The following is a 20,629-nucleotide window of genomic DNA, read 5'->3' as shown; positions in this document are numbered from 1 at the left end:
AGGCTGTTGGAAAATCTGTTTTAGAAGTCAACACAGTAACTATTGACATTTTTACTTGTATACTCGTATTCATCAACGGGACTCTTGTTGTTTTTCATTATTATTGTGACATTCATTCAAAGTAAAATAATGCAATCCTTGATCATTTTAATGCACACAAATCAAAATACAAACTATTGATTCATATTTTCTTGAAGGTGGCATGTGATCATTCTTAACGTTTTCCTAATAAGGCAGTCCTAGACAAGTAGCATGAAAAAGTTCCATCTCCAATATGTACAATCAGCTCAAATAAATCTGTTAAAACGTAATGAGCACACCATACTGCAGTTACTGGCTATGGCTGACAAATAGTTGTATGGTCATATTAAAATTACTGCGCCGCATGATTTAATTCGTTCTTTAATTAACAGAATTGAGAGGGCTCAATTAGGATGAAATTATCAATCAAGCAGAATGAATTGATAAAAAAAAAACAGAGGCTTTCTGAATTACTTTTTAAAAAACAGCCATTGCTGGTGTTCATGCAAAAGACAAATATTTAGTAGTTTGTTTTGTATCAAAGATGACAGCTACTATGTATGTGTGAAATGTAACAAATCTCTATTTTTAATCTCAGTGGGAGTACAATCAACTAAAATTCAGACTTTATTGTAATATAAATGTAAAGGAGAAGAAAATTTATTAAAATATTCTAGACATTTAATTTATACTCTCAACTGGGAAATAAGACACAGCATTCTTTTTTTAAAAAATGCATTCAGCCATATTTCTCTGAAACATTTCCACGTTGTCCTTGAGAAACAGAAGGTTCACAAGTTCTGGACGGCAGCAGAACTCTTGGACCCGGAACTGTATGGAGTGTCGTGTGCTCCTGTGCCACATGTCAAGTGGCAATGGCAGCAACCTCCAAGCGCCTCTTAGCACAGATCCAGGACGGACTTGTTGATCACTGGGTTGGTCCAGTCGTTTCTGAGGTCATCCAAGTGATTGTCAAAGTCAATCAAATCCTCGTACGACCTTCCCTCTAGAAGAGCTGATGTGATCTTCTGGGCTTCACTCCAGTCCTCGAAGGAGTCGCTGGAAAGATGACAGTTTTTTCAAACCACTTTGAACCAAGCTTTAACAACTAAAGACAGAATTATCCGTAAAAATGTGAAACACTTACACAGTGACGTCTCTGCTTTTCCATTTATTTTCTTGATGATCATAAATAAGGACAATGGGCTCCTTGCAGCTCATTTTTAACCTGTTGCTGTCCATCTGCAACAAACACGACAAACAGTACATACCATGTATAACATCCACCCTGGTTAGTGTCAAAAATGGAGGCCACAATTGAGTCCAACTGCATTCTTAACATATTTTTGTATCACAAAACATTGTTCCTAAACCAAAAGTTGCATCCCCGTCTATGATGTACATATGTTCACTCTCAAAAATGTTAACACCTGCACTGAAGATAAACCACCACCACCACCACCAACTCCCTGTTTTCAGTCAATAATAATCAATCAATAATCACAAGGAAGGTAAAAGTAACCTTAAATGTTCATTTATTCCTTTCATTCATAATTTAAATGCAGTTGAAATTGCTTTCTGTAAATCTATAATTGTAAAACTATAAAAAATGTGCTTTGTGTTAACATTTTTGTCTTTCTGGAATGGATGAATTGGATTTACATGATTTCTTACTGAAAAAATGATTCTATTAATGTCCATTTCGGTTAGAGCCTGCCCTTCAAATGAATGACGCTAACAAAGATTCCACTGTTCTTTCTACTGTTAAAAATCCAGTTAAAATCCTTTTTTTACCATAACAATTGCAGCTTCACTGAAGTTCTCAGAAATCCTTGCTCCCACTTTTTCCGCAACCTGGTTGGGTCTGCAAAGCAAAGAATGGCGAGAAAAACAACATTAGACCTGGAAAACTAGCCGATTAACCCAAATAGAAGACAATCCTAAATATAAGACCTTTTTCAGAAAATATTTTTAAGACATGATTCAAAAATATAAAGCATGTTTGTAATGTCAGTGAATTACCAATTGGTAGGTTACAATAAAAAGGGACATCATATTTCCTAGCTGCAGAACAGTTTTTTTTGACTGCTGCATTGATCACCATTATCTTCCCAGTAGCATCAGAACTGCTCCTCTTCCGTTTGCCAGCTTGTCCAGCCTTTGATACACTTTTCTAGTGGGTGCATGGTTGCATCCCTCCAGGTCACTGGTGCGTATGTGTGAGTAACAGGAAGAAAAGCTCAAACATGCTTGAGATTGGTTTGCATGTATCCATCCATCTTTCGACCCCAAATATAAGATATTAAATACACTCTTAGAGCCACATCAATACGGTAGTATATGTACTGTGTGTATATAGCTTGTGTGTTTTTACTGGTTGTTTAATCAAACGAACACAGTGTCTTCGGGTATCATTACCTTGAATCCTTTGTGCGTTCGTTGGCTTGATAGTAGGCAGCAATGACGTAATTATTTTCCTTACACCAAGTATCGATCTGTGAAGCACACAGGCATTGAGGTGTCAAAATTGAAGGACAAACAGAGAAATTCTTTGCGGCAGTCCTAATGTTTGGAGAGCCTAAGCCTGACCCACATGATAAACGCAACACATATGGACGCTCAACCCTAAATCACCCTAAATCATTCTACATTTGATATACAGATGGTTCTCAGTTTTCTGTACTTTGTGTTACGTATCATGGTAATACCATAAATTAGAGCAGAATAATACATTATAGGCAGCTCAAATGCATCTACACTACACTTGACTGCCGCAACCATCATTAAGGATAAACACTGTATTGTAATGTTGTAAGGATGACGAGAAGGTGCTCGATCATCGATCGCTATATTGCAAAACAGACTACTGGACTGTTGGAAACCACAGATGGAGTGCAGGTTGGATTTGGCCCCCGGGCCTGAATTTAACTCTTGTGGCAGAGAAAAACATTGAAGATTTGTGTGTGTGCATGCGTGTGTATTGAATGTCTAGTATCGACGTTGATTGCTTCCTGCTGCTTAGTCTTCAATTCCAACATCCTAAATAAATGAAGCAAAACCAAACACTACAACAGGTAGTAATGTTTATGTTGTAATTACTGTCTATTACTGTATTTTCTTTTCACTTTGCACATTATTGGGTTCTCCAACGAGGTTCCAAAAGGTTCTGCCGTTATTGTTCTCATCTATAGCTTTTTCCCCCCTTCCCAGGTTTTTCAAGCACATCCCACGCCATGTTCCCTCCTCTGCAATACAATAAATAACACAGCCTAAACTGCAGAACAGTGCACGTAAAAAAACAAAACATGTTGTTAACGCATACTCCATTGGGACAGGTGTCGATTAGGCATGACGACTAAGGAGTAAATAGTGACAGAAATAGACTCACCAGTGTTAAAGCAACTTCCAACATGGGTGCGAGAGCCAGAGTGCAATGGAAGAGCGGCACGCAGTCCACGCACAAGACAGGGTCGGTGTGGTGACTGTCTTTCTTTTTCTCCTTGGCTTTTTCTGCCACCAGCAAGCCGTTCACTGCGTTGTGAGGATACTTGGCAGCGTGTAAGATCATTTTACAGTACGCTTGACTCGTCAGCTGAATAGGCATGATTGTGAAGAGTATATGCCAGACACGATGTGGAATTACTATTGACAAGTTAGCTAATATTGCATATCATGCCGGGAGAAAAGTCGTACCTCAGTTGTCAGGTTAAAGCCAGAGCATGTGCTTGACGCTAAGCCTCCACAACAGGGTATATAGCATTCAACCACGATAACGGGATGTCCTTTTATGCATCGTCTAAAATAGCCTAGGACGATGATCCGACGATCAACTTAATCTTCCTTCCCTTCTAGTATTCGTTACGTGCTGAACCGGCGCTACCGTAAACCACAACGATGGTACCGTAAAAATGTTTCTGTCGTAAAGTGCAAGCGGTATGACCAACTTGTGAAGTACTTCCGGTCGCTATCACGCTTCCTTTCAGAGTATCAGTGGAGCGCAGAAAGGAATAGACAGTAAGCGCCTTAACTGCATCTTTATAGTGTATTGCCTCTATCTGTAACAATTGAATATCTTTCTTGTATTTGAATTTGCATATCCAAAGTTTACACGCTCACGTGGCAGTTTTAGTCGATTTTTTAGAACGGAGTGCTTGACTTTGTCCAAGCCGGTCGAAGCTACTTTCAGCTAACGGTTGACTAGCTGTCGTTAGCTTACAGCAGCGAATGCGCGATAAATGATAGATGTTTTGGGGTGTTTTCATATCAGCTGTTCTTCCATTGTTGATTTTTTAACATAATTACAACCGTCGGGTTATGTGGCGAATAATACTGCGTTGTAACACACAACCGACGTCAATATGAATGAATTGCATTTCACCGCGGCGCTATGACCTTGTGTGTGCTGCTAATGCTAACGTTAGCCATGAAACACGGTAAAGACGTCAACGCCAGGCTTTGACACTTGTCGATTAATATTGCACGTTAATTCTCAATTTTAGTAGTTGATGTTGCCGGTGCTTTGAAATAAATTTACGCGATTGTCAGTTTTGGGGGGCCAATACAGTCGAGACCTGACTGTCTTCATAAACAATATGGTCGCATCAAATGAAGACTTTATTTTGGGGTACTGCATGCTATCAACAGACATTCTCCCTTAGAAGATACGCACAATCTAGAACGATCAAACTCGTGTTGTATGAGTCGGTGAGATTGATTTAGGTTTAGAACCTAAATCTTGAGGTGTTTTGATAAATTGGGTATCTTAAGCATTCAAACAACACTGTCTTTTACATTGAAAACATGTTTTGTGTTTAGTGTTTTTTCCATTTGAATTATGATTAGTAAATTCAAAGTTTTTTTTATTTAATTCTTAGAATGTTGGCGACCAGGGCCCTGAGTCTTGTTGGCAAACGTGCCATCTCCACAGCTGTCTGCCTACGTGGAGGTCATGGTAAATATCACACATGATCATGTTAATCGATTCTGTTTGTGGCATATGGAATAATAAAAGAGCCAATATCTGACCCACATTGTATGGGTATTTTTGTAATTACGGTAGATGCATTTTGATGATCCAGTACGTCATCTGGGACCTCTTTGACTGCTTTATGTACTCACTTTATAAAGTCTCCAATTATATTGTGTTACTGTGCCGTCTAAGTGTCACAATAGACATCTTCATCACACCCGCATTGCTTGCACAGCAGACATGACATCACTAAAGCTGTAGTTTGCAATGGAACAAAAGCTGTTTAACACTGACCTTAGAATGGGTTAAAGAAGAGTGAAAAACAAAGAACTGATAGTCACTGATGTGTAAAGATAAATTGTTCCCTTCTGCTTTACAGTAAGCACACTCGGTACGTATGACTGTGCCAGTCTTAAAGAGTTTCTCTGTTGACCTTGGCAGGTGTCGCCAAGGTGGAGGCCTACACGCTCCCTGCCTACCTTGACAGTCGGGACAACCCACTCCCAGATATCCGCTATGTGCAGAACCTGAGCGCAGAGCAGAAGTCCCTCAAGGAGAAGGAGAAGGGGTCATGGGCTGCACTCTCCAACGAGGAGAAGATTGCATGTAAGCCTTTGATGCAATGTCTATTTTGTTTTGTTTGATCTGGTAGACTTTTAAGAATCATATTGCAATAGTTAAATATTACAATACATATAGTACAGCTGTAAACATTTACTGAACTGAATTTATGCCCAATCATTCCCTGGTTGTTCAGTGTATCGCATCAGCTTCAAGGAGAGCTTTGCTGAGATGAACCAGGGATCTTCTGAGTGGAAGTCTGTGGTTGGTGGAGTGTTTTTCTTCATTGGCTTTACTGGTCTGGTGGTGCTCTGGCAGAGGAAGTATGGTACGTTATTGTAGTAATTATAGGGCTGTATTTGATTAAAGTATGTTCAAATCCATGTAAAAATACAGCTTGTAAGATGAAATACAGGTTAAATATCTGTCTTTGTATCTTTCCAGTGTATGGACCAGTTCCTCACACACTTGATGGTGAGCACAAAGAGAAAGAGCTGCAGAGGATGTTGGACATGCGAATCAACCCTGTGCAAGGCTTCTCTGTAAACTGGGACTACGAAAACAAGCAGTGGAAGAAGTAAAGTATCAAGCAAATAATGTTTCACATTTGAAAATAAAACCAGACCAATTAAAGATTCAAGAAAGCCTGCATTAATGTATTTATCAATTGTCCACTTGACCTCATTGTGGAAGACCTCTTCCTCTTAAGTTCGTTGTATATTAAAGAAATAAAATAAAAAATCTAAATTGTGCCCGTGTGAGTATGTGGTATCCAAAGAAGATGGGCAGGAGTACATGAAATAGTGTCTATACAGTACATGAACTACATGTAGCTTTTTAATACATCAATCTTATACATTTCACTGTGCTAAGTACTTCAAATTAAAATAAATAACGTCACAAATTTACCAATGCTAGCTGCCCAGCACCAAATGACACTGCAGCCTATGTGATTTTGAAATGGTCACCTCTTCTGATGTTTTGGGACTTACCAAAAATCTGTTTTAGCTGACTAAAATTGCCTATTATTGACGTCTTACGAAATTTGACTGATCTATCCAGCCATTTATTTTCTATGCCGCTTATCCTCACTAGGGTTGCGGGTATGCTGGAGCTTATCCCAGCTGTGTTCAGCCGGGTACACTGCCTATTAGACTATTTTTGGAAATATTAAAAACTTGTTTTATAATTAAAAAGAATACACACAGTAAGGTTCCATCCTGAAGAAACGCGCTTTTACAAAGTAGTGCAGCCGGTCACCCTCGTGTGACGTCACTTCCCGGATGTGACCAGCCTAGTGTGGCGTCACTTCCCGGATGAACGCGTTGTCTACTCAAAAACAATCCGGAAGACTGCTGGAGTATCATAAAGTCTTCAAGGTTTAACCAAATATATATGAATTTCAGATTTATTTTAACGCTGTTACATCGCCAAACAGACAATCGAAAGTAATGTGTGTTATCAATTTAAGAATCCAGAGTGTAGCTTAGCTTTGTGTTTTTGAGCAACATCGTTTAAAATAAAAAGGAAAAATTGTCAGTTTCAGATAATAAACAGCCTACAAAGACATGGGCAATGGAATGAATAAGGTAAGCTCCAAGATAATGTACTGCTTCGTGTTCTCGTGTGTTGTTACTTGTGGTCTGTATTACATTATTCGTGAATCACGACATATTTGGACAGTTTACGTTCAAGTTGGCCGTTTAAGGTTTTTGTTATTGTAAACTTTTGTGTCTTTTAGTCACGGGGTATCTTGATAAATCTGTTTACGTGCACACATGCAGAAATCCTTTAACAAACGTAACAGTGTTGTGTAGCAGAGGAAATAGTGATTTCGGGAGGTTGGGTGGACTTTGCATACACCTACTTTTGGCAATGTTATTCAGCAAGGACCAAAGTCCATAGGTGGTATACTGCGACGTGAGTTTAGTGGATGTGCAAGTAAAGCCAGGCTTGCCTGCAACTCTTTTGACGCAGCTATATCACCATGATAACTTGGGCTAAATCCATTACCTCGTGTCGAAAAGGTTATGTCTACACTTTCAGCTTAAAATTGCCACTGAGAGAAAAAAATAATTTGAGCAGTTACTGTTTGAGTGGTTACTTTGAGATCACACTGATCTGCAAGCATTCCCTGATTAAATTCTCTGTAAGAAATTAAGATTTTTCGCCCCAAGGAATACACTATATCTGCTTACTTTTTAAGCCATGCAATATTAAATATTGTATATACATTGCATATATAACTCAGCTGTAGCTCACTTGTATTTGTTTTTAAATGTATAGGTGTTATGCAAAGGTTGTGCAATGTTGAGCGTTGATAAATGAAAAAAACGAGTAGAGTATAGTTAGTATAATAATCAGTGTTATCCTCATTTACACATGATTATTATTTGATAGAAATGATGCACCGAGGGTGAAGTCACCACTTCATGATGGGATGACGCTTCAGTGCTTCAGTCCTTGTATGTCCCTGGGAAATGCTGCTTTAGCTCTGCTTGGTGGTTCTTAAGGCTTAAGCCTCAAATCCAATCAGACTCAAGTCAGGACACATTTGTTCCTTTTTAGGGGAAGTTTTTGAAGCCAGACTATCATGTAGAAACTCACAAGGGTACAACATGTCTATGACTTCTGCTTCACAGGTTGTTGACGGCCTTTACCTTGGGAATATAAGAGGTAAGAAAAGCTATATAGTATTTATTTGTACTTTTATTGAATACATTTAAGTAGGTGGGACAAATGCAAAGAATTTGAACCTGACTTTACTTAAACTGATGAATGTAGCCAAAGTTTTTTTGGTAAACTAAAAAGTCTTATCAGGTGAATTTACTATCCATTATATTGTGAATTTAGAACATATATTTTATAAAACCATATATATATTGTTATATAGTATAGTTATTCTCATTAGCATCAAAGTCATTGTTCTTTTATTCTTTTGTTCAGAGATATACATCCCTAGCTATTTTAGTTTCAATGTAGGTGATGGGGCCCAATAACTTTAAAATTATAGTTTTAACTGTCTGTTTCTTTACTCTTCCTCAAACTGAATTGGTATGAGTGTGTTTGTCACTACAGTGCATGGCCCACTTAAGATGGAATTTGAAGTGCTCTAACTTTAGCCACTGTGCAGGTGGATCGAGCACAAAGTGACCATGGGAGTAACTGTCATTGATAGTCAGCCATCATTGTGTCACAGCTTTCAAATATTCTGATAGTAGATTACATTTCCCTTGTCTGTCTTTGACCTAGATGCCGAAAACCGCCAAAGCCTGTCACAGAATGGCATCACCCATATCTTGTCTGTGTACAACAACGCTAGACCTGTGTTTGAGGTTAGTGTCATATAGATTCTGGGAACATGTCATATGCTTACCTTCCAATTGTTATATTCCAGGTGTTCAGTAAGTCTTTAACATTGTGGTGTGTGTTGTTAGCCAGCAGAGGGCAGTGTCGAGTTATATTTGTTTGAGCGAGTGTGAATGGACAACCATCAATAAATAGTTTTTGTGATGAAGAATCGTATATTTGCATTGTGCAGTCATCCCAATATTAGGTAATCGATAGTCGTAGCTCAGTGTGTAAGGGCTACTAGGGCTTTGGAACCTGAAGTTCACAAAGGAGAAGGATTTGTCCCACTGTGGACAAAAAACACATTGCAACTAGTTTTTTGAAGAGATGCCAGTCTGATTGCTACTATACAGCCACTGAAGATTTAATTAAATAAAAAATTAAATTGGCATCTCCTCATAGTCGATGCTATAGTCTGTCCATTCAAATTGCATTGAACATCATATATCATAGTAATAATAATATAATATAATATTTATGATGGACAATGGTAGATATATAATCTCCTGTGTTTTTTGTAAATGTATGCTGCTCAGGACAAGACCTACCTCTGCATTCATGCAGCGGATGCCTCCAGCGAGAACCTGTGAGTAGTAATACACATGCAACCTTGGACATTTTAATACCATGTGACCTATTCCTCACATTTTTCACTGACATTGACATTTGGATGAGTCATGCCATTGGGTTTGTTATTAATGTACAGAAAAAAGGCTTTGTGACAGTACATGTATCTCATAGTTACCTAAACCTTTTTGTGTAGTATGTAGGCAAAAGTAGTGATTCTCCAATGCAGTAATGTTGCATTTGATTTTTTTTCTATATCTGTGGCTGGATGAGTATTAACAGTGCAGAGAGAGCCCGATAGAATAATTCTATGTGTCATCCAGTAGGTGTTGTAAGCATCATGAGCTGGCCCTCCACCCTGGCAGTGGTCTGTGAGTCACAGTGTTTATGTTGAGTTCTGTGTATCTTCTGTTCGTGCAACTCAAGCTTAACACATTTTGAACCAAACACAAAGGCACGTCAAGAGCATTCTCCCAAAGTGTCAGTCACAGTTTTAATATCCATATCAAACATGTCCGGTTACCACTTTTTTAATAGATCTTATAGCCAGTGGAGGGCAGTGATTAAGCTTTTCCTTGCAGTAAAGGTTGGGCAGGGTTGTGCTTCTATGTTCACTTACTGTTAGTGTCATGGCCTGGCACTGTAATATATTTGTGCATTTAAAATATTGGGGTTTACTGTACGTTTTAATCCTTTATAAAGTGACTCAGTAGATGAGTAGAGGAGCTTGACAGGATGGAAGTTGCTGATTGGCGTGGAGAGGTCTTACCTCCAGTGTTGCAATCAGGCACCTTCCCTCAGGCTGCAGAGGAAGGAAACCTCTGACATCTGGCTGTTGCCTTTGACCACCCAGATCTTAAATGATCCCCACTCTGTCACAATCTCCAGTTTGACTGATGCGAGTGGCGAGGTTAACTGCCGATTTCAGAACAACTCAGGGGTGGATGGTGGTGGGAGCCGAGCAGGGATGTAAGAAAAAAAACCTGCGCATATGGGGACAGTCATAGCAGACCGCGCAGCACTTCTAATAGTGGAGAAGGCAGTTCAAGATTCCACTGTAAATGATGATGATGATGATGATGGCTGTGTTTGCGTGAGAGGCAAATAGGAGAATGGCAAGTGGATCAGATATTTTGATGAGCGTGTTGTGTATCATGGAGACAGAGATCTGACAATTTCTGAGCCTGATGATGTTATAATATGCACATTAGATGAGTGAAAACTCCCATCACATGTTAAGTGAGAAATAATATTGAGAAATAATTTAATTTTCACTATCAGTTTCACTTGAACTTAAAAATAAAACCAAACTTTACTTCCACAGAGTCTTGGGAGCCAATGATTTGCTTTTAGCCAGATTCAGCTGGTTTAAACTTAAATAATACTCAATTTCTGCATATTAAACAAGATGAGCGGAAGCCTCAGTTGCTGGGAAGACACAACAAAGTGCTGAAGAGACAAGTTCTGAACTTTGGGTCTCAGGAAGAAGTGTCGGTGGAGTCTATTTTAGCCAGAGACTGTTACTGTGTCTGCTGTTGAGTAACAAGAAGCTGGTCCCAGGAGTCTGCTATGTGCTTCTTGATTGTGTGAAATCAGTGTTTCCTTGTAAGGAAAATTCATATCCACTACATTATGTTGGCTTATGTTTGTTTTGACTAGTACTCCTGTAGGAATAACCTTTATTTATATACTGGTGGAAATTAGCCCTGTGAGAAATTCATGGTGATGTTGAAAAAAAAAAGTTCAAGAAGGTAAGACATTTCACCCAGAAAGAATTCTGGTTAGCGGTCTCATTTAAACCATACAAATTTTTATGACCCTTACTCTTAAAAGCATCGTAATTGAGAATTGTTAAGAACCGCAATGGAAAAGGAGAATCTGAATCAGAATCGTTCACATTCAAACAATGCCTAACCTTATCAAGCACACAGTCTCAGTATGAGCACTACTTTTGGACCCAACCCGGCACATCCATTTATGTAAAGTAGCTTCTTCATTGTAAGGCATTTCACTTTATTTGAGTCCTATGCATACTATTAGACTCGTATCACATCCCAATTCAACAAGCCACAAGCAGTGTGTCGGCCACATCCTTGTACTTTCAATTCAAGATGCTTTTCTCAATTCCTATAATGTTTCAGCTATTTTTAGCTTTACAACCTTTTAAGCCACAGTACTTGTAAACCAACAATTGCTTCTTGATTGAACAAATAATGCAGTATTTGAAGTGTGTTTACTTCTTTTACAGGTTGCAACATTTTAAAGATTGCATCCGTTTCATCCATGAATGTCGCCTGAATGGAGGAGCGTGTCTTGTTCACTGGTAGGTGAATAAATAGTGAAAGTGAAAAAATAGTTCAAGTCATGCACAATGATCCTAGAATGAAGGTTTAAAAATTTTACACACAACATTACATAATACACAATACACAATATCAATTTTTGACATGGGTCTGTATAAGGCCACAAAAGACTGACTGACCATTCATTATTTGTGCCCTTGCATGCAGCCTTGCAGGTGTCTCTCGCAGCACCACCATGGTGGTGGCCTACCTGATGACCGTCACTCACTACAGCTGGGAGGAGTGTCTCACTGCAGTCAAGGCCGTGCGCTCCTTTGTCGGCCCCAACTGTGGTTTCCAGCAGCAGCTGCAGGAGTACCAGACGACACAAGTCTCTGAGGTACACTCGAGAAGTTTACACATTATTAATGACATATGACAAATGTTCAGTGCATAATTTTCACAGCCTTTTTAAAATTGTAAAAGTGCTTGAATTTTGGATAACAATGTTTGAGTGTAACCATTTATGGGCATGGCGGCACACTAGGGGAGGTATCAACATTTTGAGCTTGGTGCAGTGACAATTTTGTGACAAAACAATGTGCCGAAGGTCCCCTGAAAGCTCGCCAGGTCCGACCATGGTGACACACATTGATGTCCAGTGGGCCCATTCGTATTTGGAAGCAATGAGAGGCGTTCATTTGATTGGTTAAGATTATACTCCATTGTGTTAAACCCTCTCACCTTCTCTCCTCCCTCTTTTCCACTTGCGCCGGTGGGAGGAACAGAGGCGTGGGTGCACACGGTGCACCAGACTTCACTGCTCATGAAAATTGCAAAGTGCGCTGGCACACCACATTGGCACGCCACGCCTGCGCCTGGTCTACAAAATTAGAGCCCATGGTCTTAAAGCTGGAGATAAACCCCGTAATAAACAATGTGCAATCTGGTATATACATTAAAAATTTTATTCTAATATAGAATAATAACCATTTGGAGTATGTATGTATAAAACTAGTCTTGAAAGTCTGTGAATTGGTTGAGGGAGAGCTATCATAATATTACAAATAGCTACTGTAAGGTGCCATTATAACCACAATAAACATATTATTTAATTCATAACTCTCAGACAATATCTTTATGTCTGTTAGTTATTGATTGTGTAAGCGTACCTTATGTGACATGAGTATTATTTTTCCAGCAGCAAATATTCATTGTACTACTAGACTACATTGTCCATATACCCCATTTCAAACTGTCACACTTAAGATTGGCTTGTCATTTTGATAGGTTTCACATTTAGTAAGATGCAGTGTGTTTATGCTGGCTGCCATTCCACCAGCACTGACCAAGCCACAGGGCAGGGAAGGGGAACCGCCGGTGGGCGGAATGGGGGGTTTGCTGGGATTGCATTAACTTGGTACTGCTCATCACTTGTTTTGCATCACTGTCAGCATCTTACAACATGTTTGCATGCACTGATTTCGAGGGTTTTAGGGGAAATAGCATGTCTACTTGTGAGTTTTCCCACATCTCCCTTCAATAGAAAGTGAGACTCCGGATGAAATCAGTGGGTTTTTTTTACACTGTAGTAGGCATGTTCACATCCTGTCAAATTGTCTTGTCTGTGGGAGCGTAAGAAGAGGAATGACATATGAGGTTTACTCAAACTTAACTAGTTTACCTCAAAACAATAAATATATCATAGTATTTTGTGATAAAATTACCTCATTTTGTTTAAAATTGTGATGTAGAACTCCACTGCATCATACTGTCAACTTTTTGTATTACTTTGGTAACATTATGTAGTTACTTTAGAGAGTAAAAATACAGTGGTACCTTGGTTTTCGTCTGCCCTGGTTTTGGCACGCTTTGGTTGTCATTGAAATTCATTGCCAAAAGTACGTATGTCTTGATTTCCGTAAGCTGTCCCGGTTATCATACGGCCAAACAGAGCACGTAACTAGTTACTCATTTCATGTCATTTGTTCAACAGGAAGAATTAAACACAACCGTTACACTGAATTTGGCCTGACTCAGTTAAAAAACTAGCTTGCAGCAGGTTCCTGTTCTGCAGCTCAAAGAAGAAAAGTCACAATCACAAGAGAGATACACAAGACAAGAGACATACCACTCCCGCATCATATGCACACAGAGGTTTGTCCGGGATCGGGTCTATTTGCTCACATATGATTCAGCAGAATTGAAAGGCTTAAAACAAAGACTCCCATGTGCCTTGTCATGTTAATACACTGCATGAGTCCAACCGTGCCAGAAGTCATTGTCCCCCCGCGGTGAAAATTCAAGAAAAAAGTTGTATCAAGTCTGTGTCGCTTGATGCAGCTCTTATACGAGATTCTACACAGTTATAATTTTGTCATCCATGTCATGTATTATCTCTTTTTGTGTGATACTTGGAGTCAAAAGGAAGTTCACAGTTCACTCACTTGAAAATATGATGACGATGTCCACCAGTATGACTGTATCAGTCTGTTAGCTCCTACTTTTATCAGGGAATACGTGTTTACGGATATATATATATATATAATAATGTTTTATGTTCCTTAATCTATATAAAACCAAACTTTATGACACAATAACCTGCAATGAAAGACCTGTAAAATACAGGAGCACAGGTAGTGTGAAGTGGCTCATTAAAACCTTAGATCCTCATGTTATCATACTCGTCTGACACATCTGACATATTGGATTTATGCAGAGTGGAACATTAAAGGTCAGACACAGTCTTTTTCAGGACAAAGGTTCCACTTCGGTTTTATGGATATCATCACACAATTGTGGAATTATTCATTGATGCTCACTGAAATCTCTGAAAATTTGATGATGGATCGATGATGGGGCATTTTTTTGTGCAACTTTAAGAGTTTTTTAAAACTTTAAATTATATAGAATTTAGGAGAGGGGTGTCTGTCCTGCAGCCAGCAACTATTTTCTTAGCAGCCCACAGCATGTTTTGAGAGTAAAAATACATGGCCCTGATTTGAACATAAAAACACAGGATTAGAACCGCTAATTTATGTAATTATAACTAAAATGATGATGGTGCTGATGCTTAATTTGCTCATGTGCCCATAGTACCGAGCATGGCTGCAGTCCAGTTTCCAACCCAGTCCGTTTAATGACCCGGAGCAGGTGGGCGCCCTGCTGATCCAATACACAGAGCAACAAGAATCCCAGAGGCGAGGTGGAGACCAGCGCTGGATAAAACAAGACATGGACGGTTGCTCTCTGCCGTCAACTCACCCTGAAGGCAGCAGCTAAAACATGAAGCCAAAATACCTAATTTATACTTCATGCTAACCCCTTTTGTAATGGGTCGATGCAGGCTGTACATACCTCACCCCGAGTACCTCCTTAGTTTCTTCACCGAGCCCATCAGTGCTCAGACGCCTTACTCTGAAATGCCTCAGCACTTTAGCCATGATGACATCGCCTGTGCTTCCATGTGGATCCTGTCAAACTGTTGCAATATGCTCAGCAGCCTTAAAGATGCGCCATAGTTGCGCACTAGGTGAACAAGTTGTGTCTGTGGACTACTGCTTTAATGCTTTGTGTAAATTACCCTATTTACCCGAATATAAAATGGTACTTTTTTCCTTTGAAAACAGTCACAAAGAGACTCGTATAGTTGTGGTCTAGAGAATCATAAATGCAAAGCAACAGGCCTCTGTGTTTGCAGACCCCAAAGGGAGAGAGTGGAGGGGGGGTATCCATATCCGCATAGCCATCCATTTCCTGTACCGCTTATCCTCATGAGGGTCGCGGGCATGCTGGAGCCTATCCCAGCTGTCTTCGGGCGAGAGGCGAGGTACACCCTGGACTGGTCGCCAGCCAATCACAGGGCACATATAGACAAACAACCATTCACACTCACATTCATACCTATGGACAATTTGGAGTCACCAATTAACCTAGCATGTTTTTGGAATGTGGGAGGAAACCCACGTCTCCTAGTTCTTTGGCCTGCGTGCTAACCTCATACACCATGCAGCCGTTAATATAAATGTGGATGATATTGAAAAAGTGATTTATAAAAAGATTTTGTTTTAAAAACATTGGAAAAACATTTCCAAAAACGGGAAAATAACTTGTATTCAGGGTGGCCTATATTCGGGTCAATATGGTAATCAGAAAGGACAGGTGTGGACTGTTTCTGGAAAATTTGCGCACATTTTCCTTTTAAGTAAATCATTAAATTGTTTCTCCTTAATGAAGAATCTCCGAAGTCCAAACACTAGTCTTCCTGATTATAAGGTCTGATTTCAAACTTTTTGAGTGTAATGATTTTTTTTAGCTTTATTGGAACAATTAGTTTAATTGCATTTTTATTCATTTATTTTCTATGCCGCTTGTCCTCATTAAGGTCGCGGGTGCACATCGTTGTGTTTTTTAAATAAAATGCAATCACTGACAATTACAAAAATGAAAACTGTGCATGATATTTATCAACAATAAATGGATTTCAATGGATTAAGATTATATTTATTCTCTTTGTTTAACCACTGATGGCAAAGCTCGACCCTGTACAATAATAATGTATAAGTGGTAATCAGATCTCAGTCAAGTGGAAAATTACCAACACAGCTCACTGATGCTGAGTTATAATAAATGGTATCATGTTCTCAGAACAGGGTGGCAAAAGGAGGAATCTACAGAAATCCCCAAGCCACAAGTTTACTTTTGACGCTCCCTTCAAGGATTATTGTCGCGGGCAGGAACATTAAAGCCAGCCTGTCAGCTAGGTCAAACCATTTCTTGTAAATGCTCCCAGTTAAGAGAACTACACTTCCGTAATGGGCGGAGCCTGACGTAGCTTGGATGCCGTCGATTGGTGAGCGTGGACATGCAGTCGTCATACCATTCAAGACAAGGCGACAATAAACCAGATAGGGTCGCTTGTTGGAATCAGTTCAAACATCTGACAGCTACATCAACATCTCATTGTAAGTGCTTTTACTTTCGCTTTTAACGAAATTTACAATTTTCCTTTTAATTTTTTTAATCACTTTTTTTAAGTAAGACTTTCCTGTACTTTTTGCTTTAGTTGTCCCAAACACGATGGCGAACTCAGGAGGTCGGAGACTGAAGCAGTGGCTGATGGAGCAGATCCAGAGTGGACAGTACTCTGGACTCCTGTGGGAGGATGAAAGTCGAACCATGTTCCGAATTCCATGGAAACACGCAGGGAAACAAGATTACAACCAAGACGTAGACGCATCCATCTTTAAGGTTGGCCCACATTACACTTGAAAATTGGCTGTATTTCATGTGGTATTCTTTAAAACAGGCTATTTTAGTGTTGCCTACCTACAAATCACGGTGTTAATCTGTTAATGTAATTTCTTTATACGGAAAATAATAAACAATCTATTATTATGTCAATATTATCATTATTGTTATTGAAATACCTGTGTATAATTAATCATAATGATAATAATGACTAATAATAATAATATTACATTACATTGAGTTAACCTGACATATGTTTGAGCTGTTTCCATACTGTATTTAAATAATAGAAATAGCCATATAAAAACATGAAAAAAAACAAGTATTAAATGTGAATGACAACTATACGTCACATGTCTTGCAGGCATGGGCCGTGTTTAAAGGCAAATTTAAGGAGGGCGACAAGGCAGAACCAGCGACTTGGAAGACCAGGCTGCGTTGTGCGCTAAATAAAAGTCCCGACTTTGAAGAGGTGACAGAAAGGTCTCAGCTGGACATCTCTGAACCATACAAAGTCTACCGAATCGTACCTGAAGACGAGCAGAAACGTAAGCTCTTGGACATCGGACAGTGTTCAAATCTCTCATCATCTGTCAGATATAAATAGCGAATGTTGTGAAAATTAAATGATGTTTAAAGGGTCTAGTGTCCTTCATGACATAATCATGATGTGGAAACTAGTATGTTTGGAACCTGAGCAGAGTTTGGTGTTTTCTTCTACTGTTGATGCAAAGATGGAAGAAGTTCTGTGGTGGTGGTGGCTGCTGCCAGCAGCTCTGGCGACATGACCGACATGGACTGCAGCCCTACAGGCATAGACGGACTCATTAAAGAGGTAAAGCTCTGTCTTACAGTATTTGTCCGAGTCTTTCTTCATGACATGCTACTACATTGATATTTGCTTTTTTTTGCAGGAAGAAGGCTGCAGCATTCAGACCAGCCCGGAGTACTGGCCCCAGACCAGTGTCAGTGGTAAGAAATCAACATTTTCCACTACCGTAAAATGTATTCATGAGATGTGACAAGCTTGTCTGTTGTTTGCTGGATGCTCGCTGCAATGGAAGCATTGACTAACATCCTGTTGAACTCTGCTGACTAGGGTGATTATTCCGTTGTTGTATAAATATTTCTGATGATGAGGCAAAGTAATGACACAACAGCGTGATTGAAAAGTACACTTTTAAGTTGTCTCTGTGTACCACAGCTTTCTCCCTGCATCAGGACCCGTTACCATCTGGCACTCTATGCTCAGGTAATTATTTCAACGCATACACACGTCATATTTTTCAATGTAAAGCGCCATAACCACTTAGCCTGATCAGAAACCTGAAAGTAAATTTCAATAACATCAGTTGTGAAGTGAACAAAACAGGAAACATGGGTATGGGCTGTTAGTCAAGTGGATACACACTTGAATGTTGCACTTGCATAAATGTAAACAAAACACAACAACAACAAGTTGCCTTCGTAGTCAGTGAGTACTCAGTACTCACAAATGGAAAGGTTGTGATCTGTCATCACAGTGATTGTTTGCAAAAAAAAATGTTTAAAATGCATTTTTCTGTTCACATTTACATGTATAAAAGTGGAAAATATGCTTTGCTATTCCTGTATTTGTATTTCATAACCCCACTCGAGATGTAGCATTAAAATGGTGAGGACATCTGACAGTTCTATTGAGCATAAACAGCAATGAGAGACAATAAATCGCTACATTCACATTTTTATACTCATCACAATTTTTACGCAGCAGTGTGTATCATTACACCACCAAGGTAGCACATGGGAAATTGTTTGTTTTAAAGATATTCATGTTGGATATTGGATTACTTATTCTACATTCATACAAAAGAAATACTGTATGTTGACGTTTGTGAGATGGTAATATTTTTGCATCATCATCTTTGTGTCCTCCAGCCTTCTCCCAAATGATGATCGACTTCTACTACGGAGGAAAGCTGATGAGCAACACGCTGGTGACACATCCCGAAGGCTGTCGCATCTCCCCGTGCCAGCAGCACCCGGGTCGCGGCGCCCCATACAGCTCCGACAGCATGCAGAGCGTTTACTTCCCATCCGCCGAGCTCATCGACTATGAACGACAGCGTCATGTGACCCACAAGCTCCTGGGCCACCTGGAGCGAGGGCTCCTGCTGCGGGCTAACCAGGAGGGGATATTCATCAAGAGGCTGTGCCAGAGCAGAGTTTTCTGGAGTGGACTGGCCAACGTGGAGTCACATTACAGCCCCGTGCCTTGTAAACTGGAGAGGGATGCTGTGGTGAAGATTTTTGACACGGGGAGGTTCCTTCAAGGTGAGCCCTTGCTTGTTTCTGCTTCTAAAACATCTCACAAAGAGCTTCTAACTTTGTCTTTCATGCTGTAGCCCTGCAGCTTCACCAGGAGGGTCATTTTCCAGCGCCTGATCCAAGAGTAACCTTGTGCTTTGGAGAGGAGTTTCACGACCTCAACACTGCCAAGAACAAGCTTATAATTGTGCAGGTGAGGACTAGCTATCACATTTTTCTTCAGTTTAGTTGTTCAACTCTGCTCGGCTGTTGCAGATCACTGTGGTGAAGTGCCAACAGCTGCTGGAGGCAGTGAACTCGCGCCGCCCGCAGACATACTGCGCCAACATGGAACTGTGTGAGGACGTCTCAGCAGAGCAGATGGCCCGCATTTACCAGGACCTGTGCGGCTACAGCGGTCCACAAAGGTCCACCTGCTACAGGGACAACATGCCCATCACCGCCTGAGACCACAAGTGCTTCTTACTACTTGGTCATACTCTGACTCTCAGCTTCATCGGAATGTTTATGCTTTTATTAGTGCTTTTGGTAAGCAGGAAGTGAACCCTCTTCATCATTCCATTCCATTGTAAGACAATGAAAGCAGCAAAAATCAACTAAAACATAAGGTACACCTGCAGTCTATTCAGATCCAATACACAATCTGGTACCTACAAGGATGATACTGTTTGGAGTGACGCTGTCAGAAAGACATTCATTAACATAATGTTTATTATTGTAGTATGCAAGGGTGTTGACATGCACCGTATCATACTGGGACATTTTTTAAAGTTTCTTTTTAAAGTTTGTTTCATCTACCAACAGATCTATGCTAAAAGCTGTTGTTGTTAAATCACTTTTGGGACCTGCTTTGTTTATATTTTTGTAGGCCTCGTCACTGTACATTGAATGTCAACTTGGAAATCCCTTCAATGAGCATTTTTTTTCTGTGTTTAACTTTATGAAATATGACTGTAAGTTTGTATGTTATTCCTGGTATATTATAGATAGGTTTTACTATCATCACTTTGAAATCTTAATCTATAAATGTTTTAATCAGTCAATTCTTAATAAAATTGTATGTTTGCAGAATTTTCTTATTTTCTTAATGTACACTGACAGCACAATAATAGTACACTGATAGCAAGATAGCTTTACATTCCCAGGAGCAAAATGAGTCCATTGAAGTAAATCTGAAGTTTTCTTAATTTTGAAAAAGTGCATAATTTTTGTGTGTCTGACAGTAATGTATATAAAATATGTAGACTTGTCCCTAGGTATGAATGTGAGTGTGAATGGTTGTTTGTCTATATGTGCCCTGTGATTGGCTGGCGACCAGTCC

General features: G+C 39.7%; 4 protein-coding genes across 7 annotated transcripts; 3 read left to right on the top strand and 1 right to left on the bottom strand.

Moving 5' to 3' along the window:
- Nucleotides 1-127: 127 nt before the first annotated feature.
- emc8 (ER membrane protein complex subunit 8) lies at nucleotides 128-4,113 on the bottom strand. 2 transcript variants are annotated; one of them, XM_058088501.1, is made up of 6 exons: nucleotides 3,715-4,113; nucleotides 3,410-3,613; nucleotides 2,440-2,516; nucleotides 1,816-1,885; nucleotides 1,169-1,263; nucleotides 128-1,080 (listed from the first exon to the last, which is right to left on the bottom strand). In XM_058088501.1, the coding sequence occupies exons 2-6, from the start codon at nucleotides 3,587-3,589 to the stop codon at nucleotides 921-923; spliced, it is 582 nt and encodes a 193-aa protein (XP_057944484.1). In that variant the 5' UTR covers nucleotides 3,590-3,613; nucleotides 3,715-4,113; the 3' UTR covers nucleotides 128-920. The 2 variants fall into 2 exon arrangements, with proteins under 2 accessions (XP_057944484.1, XP_057944483.1); XM_058088500.1 differs by having other exon boundaries at nucleotides 3,410-4,107.
- On the top strand, nucleotides 3,946-6,302 carry LOC131139174 (cytochrome c oxidase subunit 4 isoform 1, mitochondrial). The gene is made up of 5 exons (XM_058088504.1): nucleotides 3,946-4,035; nucleotides 4,896-4,972; nucleotides 5,432-5,596; nucleotides 5,748-5,879; nucleotides 5,996-6,302. The coding sequence occupies exons 2-5, from the start codon at nucleotides 4,897-4,899 to the stop codon at nucleotides 6,130-6,132; spliced, it is 510 nt and encodes a 169-aa protein (XP_057944487.1). The 5' UTR covers nucleotides 3,946-4,035; nucleotide 4,896; the 3' UTR covers nucleotides 6,133-6,302.
- Nucleotides 6,303-6,838: 536 nt separating this feature from the next.
- dusp22a (dual specificity phosphatase 22a) lies at nucleotides 6,839-15,282 on the top strand. Of its 3 annotated transcripts, none has more exons than XM_058089375.1 (8): nucleotides 6,839-6,930; nucleotides 7,092-7,140; nucleotides 8,194-8,227; nucleotides 8,804-8,886; nucleotides 9,439-9,488; nucleotides 11,718-11,792; nucleotides 11,980-12,151; nucleotides 14,848-15,282. In XM_058089375.1, exons 2-8 carry the CDS (start codon nucleotides 7,120-7,122, stop codon nucleotides 15,031-15,033), a joined length of 621 nt encoding a protein of 206 aa, XP_057945358.1. In that variant the 5' UTR covers nucleotides 6,839-6,930; nucleotides 7,092-7,119; the 3' UTR covers nucleotides 15,034-15,282. The 3 variants fall into 3 exon arrangements, with proteins under 3 accessions (XP_057945358.1, XP_057945359.1, XP_057945357.1); XM_058089376.1 differs by lacking the exon at nucleotides 6,839-6,930 and adding an exon at nucleotides 6,943-6,999; XM_058089374.1 differs by lacking the exons at nucleotides 6,839-6,930; nucleotides 7,092-7,140 and having other exon boundaries at nucleotides 7,151-8,227.
- Nucleotides 15,283-15,439: 157 nt separating this feature from the next.
- On the top strand, nucleotides 15,440-20,360 carry irf8 (interferon regulatory factor 8). The gene is made up of 9 exons (XM_058089371.1): nucleotides 15,440-16,715; nucleotides 16,817-17,001; nucleotides 17,366-17,549; nucleotides 17,736-17,836; nucleotides 17,916-17,973; nucleotides 18,206-18,253; nucleotides 18,919-19,314; nucleotides 19,386-19,501; nucleotides 19,564-20,360. Exons 1-9 carry the CDS (start codon nucleotides 16,616-16,618, stop codon nucleotides 19,753-19,755), a joined length of 1,380 nt encoding a protein of 459 aa, XP_057945354.1. The 5' UTR covers nucleotides 15,440-16,615; the 3' UTR covers nucleotides 19,756-20,360.
- The last annotated feature ends 269 nt before the right edge of the window (nucleotides 20,361-20,629 follow it).

This window comes from Doryrhamphus excisus, chromosome 12 (genome assembly GCF_030265055.1).
Source record: "Doryrhamphus excisus isolate RoL2022-K1 chromosome 12, RoL_Dexc_1.0, whole genome shotgun sequence".
Taxonomy (NCBI): domain Eukaryota; kingdom Metazoa; phylum Chordata; class Actinopteri; order Syngnathiformes; family Syngnathidae; genus Doryrhamphus; species Doryrhamphus excisus.
This window is presented reverse-complemented; position numbering and strand designations above follow the sequence as displayed.

Excerpts from the sequence above, each read along its gene's own strand:
- dusp22a (XM_058089374.1), top strand. The coding sequence starts at position 8,170 with ATGTCTATGACTTCTGCTTCACAGGTTGTTGACGGCCTTTACCTTGGG. Across the intron at positions 8,228-8,803 it reads TTACCTTGGGAATATAAGAG|ATGCCGAAAACCGCCAAAGC; the intron begins GTAAGAAAAGCT and ends TCTTTGACCTAG. Across the intron at positions 12,152-14,847 it reads AGACGACACAAGTCTCTGAG|TACCGAGCATGGCTGCAGTC; the intron begins GTACACTCGAGA and ends ATGTGCCCATAG.
- emc8 (XM_058088500.1), bottom strand. The coding sequence starts at position 3,625 with ATGCCTATTCAGCTGACGAGTCAAGCGTACTGTAAAATGATCTTACAC. Across the intron at positions 2,517-3,409 it reads TGGAAGTTGCTTTAACACTG|ATCGATACTTGGTGTAAGGA; the intron begins GTGAGTCTATTT and ends TGTGCTTCACAG. Across the intron at positions 1,081-1,168 it reads AAAAGCAGAGACGTCACTGT|CGACTCCTTCGAGGACTGGA; the intron begins GTAAGTGTTTCA and ends TCATCTTTCCAG.
- irf8 (XM_058089371.1), top strand. The coding sequence starts at position 16,616 with ATGCAGTCGTCATACCATTCAAGACAAGGCGACAATAAACCAGATAGG. Across the intron at positions 16,716-16,816 it reads AGCTACATCAACATCTCATT|TTGTCCCAAACACGATGGCG; the intron begins GTAAGTGCTTTT and ends TTTTTGCTTTAG. Across the intron at positions 17,002-17,365 it reads TAGACGCATCCATCTTTAAG|GCATGGGCCGTGTTTAAAGG; the intron begins GTTGGCCCACAT and ends CATGTCTTGCAG.
- LOC131139174 (XM_058088504.1), top strand. The coding sequence starts at position 4,897 with ATGTTGGCGACCAGGGCCCTGAGTCTTGTTGGCAAACGTGCCATCTCC. Across the intron at positions 5,597-5,747 it reads CAACGAGGAGAAGATTGCAT|TGTATCGCATCAGCTTCAAG; the intron begins GTAAGCCTTTGA and ends CTGGTTGTTCAG. Across the intron at positions 5,880-5,995 it reads GCTCTGGCAGAGGAAGTATG|TGTATGGACCAGTTCCTCAC; the intron begins GTACGTTATTGT and ends GTATCTTTCCAG.